This window comes from Talpa occidentalis, unplaced genomic scaffold (genome assembly GCF_014898055.3).
Source record: "Talpa occidentalis isolate TD23 unplaced genomic scaffold, MPIMG_talOcc4v2.1 talOcc4.15, whole genome shotgun sequence".
NCBI classification, from domain to species: Eukaryota; Metazoa; Chordata; class Mammalia; order Eulipotyphla; family Talpidae; genus Talpa; species Talpa occidentalis.
In genome coordinates, this window is record NW_023601543.1 from 82,791,244 (window position 1) to 82,797,243 (window position 6,000).

General features: G+C 36.4%; 1 protein-coding gene across 3 annotated transcripts in view; it reads right to left on the reverse strand.

Annotated features, from left to right (window-relative positions):
- GLRA2 (glycine receptor alpha 2) overlaps positions 1-3,342 on the reverse strand; it is a 145,048-nt gene extending 141,706 nt beyond the window's left edge. Inside the window, exons 1-2 of one of the 3 annotated variants that reach the window (XM_037513128.1) lie at positions 2,880-3,342; positions 664-797 (exon numbers count right to left, since the gene is read on the reverse strand). In XM_037513128.1, the coding sequence (XP_037369025.1) occupies positions 664-797; positions 2,880-2,947 (202 nt within the window). In that variant the 5' untranslated portion in view covers positions 2,948-3,342. Of the gene's footprint in view, positions 1-663; positions 798-1,794; positions 2,116-2,879 lie in introns of those variants that run through there. The other 2 variants (XM_037513131.1, XM_037513129.1) reach the window with 2 other exon arrangements.
- Positions 3,343-6,000: the final 2,658 nt, after the last annotated feature.

Here is a 6,000-nt window from a genome sequence, read left to right on the forward strand (position 1 = left end):
TTATCTATAGATTACTAATCAATTTTTGCAATGTTAAGCAAACAAAAGCACCAAACTTTTTGGTTTGTTTGTAACTGAACATCTTTGACACATGCATTTTATAGTTCTATGATATTGTTTGTTGATTTCAGATAATTTCAAATAAACAATGTTTAAACAAGAAGCTACCAAAGATTTCTGATGTATTCAATTAGAGCCTCTTCTCACAGTGTTTAGAAATGAGAGAGGCCTAAAAGTGTGTAAAATGTCATGTTTATATTGAAATTTAAACTTCACTTTGGGTAGTTAAAAACCAAAGATTTTGATGCCATTGAATCCTGTGTGAATCCTGCTAGAAATTCTTACAAGTCAAGCCCATCATGTGATCTTATACTTGTTTCCAGGTACAATCTCCCTTAATATAAAATAGGGAAAGTGGGATAATCTCTGGTGTTGGTTTTCTTGGTGAAATAGGACACAAACAAGGACAATTTTCAAAAATACCGAGCAACATGTAACATTTAAGCTATTTAAATCAGTGACAATTTCCAAAGAATGCCAAAATGAAATGAATACTATACTTGTTGCTTCTATTTTATAATAAAAAAGTCCTGGAAACTTTAAGAATATCCAAACATCTAGAAGATTTCTTAAGGCTTAAACGTAAGTTTAAGTGGAACCTACCTTTAAAATTTGGCCTGATCCTTGCATCATATCCTGATGTCCTTCCCATTAATTTGTCCAAGAAATCTGAAGGAGATAGGGTCTGCGAAGGTTGTTTTCCAGACCTGGAGTCATGCTCTTTGCAGAAAGTCGTCCTAAATACATCATTAACTCTTTTAGCAACAGTTCTATTCTCATCACCTGAGAACTAATGCTTGCAGAATGTTGGATATCATGTTTTGGTAAATATATTTGACATGTTACTAAGAAGAAAGAGAAAATTACAAACTTCTGAACTTCTGTATGGTCTAAAGTTAACTTTCAATGATGAGGGAAATAAATCCTGTGTTGTACCTCCTAAGCTTCCAAACTTCAGCTGTAAGATGTTTAGGATACATAGTTTTAGGTTGTAAATTTTATGGATATGTAGCTAAAACTGCTTCTCTCTAGAGTCATCAGAGAAATGAAGATAACTTCTAAAATTTATGTTCCTTAAAATAATTTCCCCATGACTTAAAAAAATTCTTCTGGCATTGCAGCCCTTAATAAGAAATATATAAATAGAGGGGAAGAACAAGTAAACAGTAACTAATGATTCTAGTGCTTATTTTCTCACCTGCTAGATTCCTTTCCAGCTGTCAGCTATTAATACTTTTCAATGTGTTGTCTAAAAGAAAATAATCACTTGAAATTTAACTTCAATCTAAAATAGGTCAACAGTGAGCATGTGTGTATTTTAATTATGTTACCCATTGTTATTTATATATTAATATTTAAATTGTTGAATTCCCAATGTGGTATTCATGGAAGAGAACTTCTAAATCATTTTCTCTTTTGCATCATCAAAAACATTAAATTTTGATTGAAAAATTTCTCAGATTTTCCTTTTCCTTAAAGGCCTTATAAACAGAGCATATTTGGTTTGTAGTGAAATTAATACTTTGACAATACATAGTGGTTGACTGTTGATTTCTTTCTTAAAGTATACACTTTCCAAGCATTGTTTTCAACAGTTTAACAAATAATCTGCTGGTAAGAAAATACCACATCCTTGCCAGTTTTTCAAAGAAGTAGTATTAAATGTAAGTGTGCAAAGATGATATAAACATTTGGTGGGAGTTAAAATTGATGTAATCATCCAGAAATACTCACATTCCCATATGCAGATTCATCTGATTAATCAAATATTTGATGATGATGGTGATGATGAAGATGAAGATGATGAAGATGATGATGATTCTAATAGATCACAACCTATAATTTTTCTTAATCATAGTTGGAGGTGTGAACCTGAAAGGAACATAGTGCGTTTTCCCAGTACTCATAGCATTATTCCTATATGTTGCATTTCTCCTGGTTCTGTGAAAAAATACCATAAAATTTGGTGAAACTAAATGAAGACTCCTACACTTTTTGTTGTATGAGCATCTTCTATCTCTGCCCTGTCTTAGAACGTATGTCATTAGGATGACTATTTTACTTACTGCTATTAATCTGATATTTTGAAGTATCAATTGATTTGACACTTTGTAAATTAGGTAGAAAATGCAATCATGCAAATAATGATTTTCCACTTAATTATACATAGTCCATTCTCATGCATGCATAAATGCAAAGATGTTATATTAATTAAATGTTGATAGGCAGTCAATTTCCAAATATATCAAGCAGTAAGCTATAGTGGTAAAATGAGATTTTTTAATGTTTTTTTGATGTTTTGAGAAATTTCCTGAATTGTAATCTCCATAGTATGCATGTAATTGCTGAAATACAATAGAAGTCCCAAGTTGGCCAAGAATTGGGGTTCTTTTATATTTTATATAAAATGAGCATGCTCCTGGCAAATTAATCCAATCACTTCCGAAATAGGAAAGGCATTGCATCCAATAATTCCTTTAAATGACTTCCAGAAGAATTTGAAAGCAAAAACCAAATCACTGTTATATAGAAATGTAAAGAACATGCAACTCATCAGACTACCTTAATATCAGTGACTCTGAAAATATATTGAAATGCATAGAGTGGGGTTATGCATCATAAAACTTGTCTTTGTGAAAATTTGCCACCCTCCCACCATAATTAAGCTTTTTAAAAGAACAAAAGAAATCTAACTCTCCTATGTAAAATTAAAATAATATGGTCGAGGGCATAAAAAAATAGATAATAATTGCATGAAACATTCTCTTTCAGACAGTTTTCATGTGGAAAATATCAACATGCAAAGTCGTTTTACCTACCTGAAGTGGTTTGTCTCTAAGAAAAATGCAAACAAGGCTGTCAAAATGTTCACTAGCTGCCGGTTCATTCCTGTTTCTGTGATGCTTGTAGAAAATATTCCCGAAATGATTCCAGAAAGAAGCTAGGACAAAGTATCTATTTATTGTCCAGATTCAAAATCTGGCAGGAATCTAGTTTCCTTGAAAATCAAAAAAAGATTTGGGTTTGTACAGTTTGCTGAGAAAAAACAAAAAGTGCCAGTCCTAGGCATCATGGTCAGGTCAAACCAGGGCTCAGGACCATCAGTTAACCCAGGAAAGACAAAGCCTTAGAATTGATGGATCCCCCCAGCTGCTTTTCCTGAATAATGAAAATGCTACTCCCTTAATCGCATCACCATGCCAAGGGGGCTGGTGACGATGCCATGCTCGAAGTCTGGTTGCTGTGGCTATTGTTTTATGTCCTTTCTTTTTTGGCAAATCCCTTTTCTCTAGAAAATGTTCTCTTTTTAAAAGAAGTTGTAAATGAGGGAGAAGAAAGGATTCTGCGCGCTGGAATGGGTAGGGAGAAGAGGGCAAAATTGCTGAGATCCTGTGCTGGAATGAGGGCTACAGAAAGAGACGGAGACGTGATCTTACCCAGCCTATAAATTTCAGCACTCGGACAGCTCCTAGCTCTGAAGTGCGCATGTTTCCTTTTTCAGTCGCTTGGGGCGGGGGTCGGGGAGACGCATTGAGAGGGGACCTGCCTGCCCTTCAAAGCCAGGAGTGACTGCCCGTTCAGGGAGAGGTTGCAATGACGACTAGGGGAGAGCAGAGGTCAGAGTAAAGAGAGAGGTTGAAGGAGACTAGGGTCTGAGCTCGGGGCAAATGTGAATCTGTCCGTGGGTGGGCGGGACGGGAGTTTGAAGCAGAAAAGAGAAAGGAATAAAGTCTAGGCGTGGGAAAGGGAAATTGGAGAAGCAGAAAAGAGGATCTGGAGTACTGAAATGTTAACAGGGGACGGGAAGTCCACTCCTTTCCGTGGAGCCTGGAAATAAACGAGGAGTCCTGTGCTGAAGAGGGGGGCTGTTTCTTTGGTACAGAGAAGCCCCGGTACAGAAAAAGGTCCATGAAGATCGAGGATTTAATTTGGAAGCCCTTTATTTCTTACTCACTCCTTGAGTGGTTTTGGTTGATTTTAGGTGCCTGTTCCCCTACCTTTTACTAGGGAAAGCCCCTTTTCACTAAGCTTTCTTCGGTGCCTCCAAATCCTTGGGTATCCCCTTCAAGTCACAGACTTGTAGCGCTGGAAGAGACAGCGGGCCAGCAGGGGGCAGCAACAATCTTTTCCTGACCTGGTTAAAGGTTAGAGCAAGCTCCAAGAACTGGAGCAAGGAAGAGTTAGACTGCGGGTTGACTTTCACCTGCCTATGTCAGACGGTCATCACCAAGAAGGGTCGTGGAATAATGGGTAGATGGTCCTTTCCTAAATTGGCCAGAGACAGGAAACGGTAAAATTTTATAAATCCTGTATAAAAGTGTAACAGGTAACCTTGCTATTTCAAGATAAATTTACTATTATTATTATTAATTAAAAAAAAGGAATGGTGAATAGTTCAATTCAAGTACTTAGCAGCTTCTGGTAAGGGAAAATGAAAAATGCATGTTCTACCATTAGCTGGATGACTAATCTGCTTTTTGTCTGTGAAATATACCTTGTTAGTCACCTCCACTGCAGGTCTTAACAAAATAATATGATTAATTTTTAGTTCATAAGTGACTAACCTGTCCTTAGATCATTATAAATACCACAGCAGAGTAACACAGAATTCTACATTTAAAAAAAGTAGATTCTGAGAAAAATTTGCGAGTTCTTTTCGCCTTTTAATGTTAATATAAATCACCTGAGGATCTTGTTGAAATGGACGCTGAGATGATAGGTCTGGGGTGATGCCTGAGCTTCTGCATTTCTAACAGCTGCCTCGTTGAGGTGGCTGCTTCTGGTCCTGTCTGCTGTTCATACTTCGAGTACAAAGGGTCTACATGCCATTTTATCAAGTCTCTATCCCACCAAAACAGTGAGACTATAGGAGCCTCTCTTTAGGGGAAAATCAGCAGTGCCCAGATATTGTTCTTACAAAACCAATTCTTTGGATGTGTGCTCTTAACTCTCAAAGTCCAGAAAAGTGATTCAATTTAAAAAAACAAACAAACAAATAAACAGTATAGTATAGTGAGATTCATCCCTGGACTGTGGTTTCAAATGTATTCACTTCTAAATTCATCCACATGAAAATTCTAGACCTGATTTCCCCTTCAGCCCTATCCCTACAGTCCTAACCCAAAAAAATAAAATCAATTCTTGGAAATATATTTCTTCAATTGGTACAGTGTGAAAACATCATACAAGGTGTTTTTGTGTGTTCAAGATTCTGTCTAAAAGAAAAAAATCTATATATATGTAACAGTAGCAGAAAATTATTTGTCCCAAATTTGTTTGATATTGTAGCAATGATTGTAGTAATAGTCTTTGCAAATCATTTCTTTCAACAGCAGAATCTTCTTGTTAAGCAGGAGTAGGGGGAGTAGGGAAATCTATGAAAGGAGATGCTGGCCGTCAGTATGCAGTCACAGCATTTAATGTTTTAGAGTTATACTGCAGTGGGTGGGGGGAGAAGGGAGTAGGATGAAAACAAGGGTGGGAAAAGCACAAGGGACCATGGTGATGGTATGCAGGTGAATGGGTGGTGGGAATTTCACAGGGACTATAACCAAGATGAAAATGCATACATTGTACAAAAATGAAAAATGATGTAAGAAATAGATAAAATAAAAAAAAAATATTTTCGAGTTAAAAGGGAAGTTAGAAAGGATCTAGTTTAGCCTCCTGGTTTTACCTCTCAGTTCTCCTCAATTTGGATTCCAGCCTTGTCAATCCACTGAAACAGCTCGCATTCTGTCTGCCAATGAATTCCTTGTAACTGAGGCCAAAGATATTATTCTGGTTTCATCTCACTTGACATCTCCAAGGCACTTAGCATCATTGGTCTCTTCTTCCTTGTGTTTATAATTCATTTTTCTTTGGTTGTGATAAAAATGCTTAGCATGGGATCTTTCCTTTTAAGAGATATTTAAGTATACACCGTAATATTCTTAACTA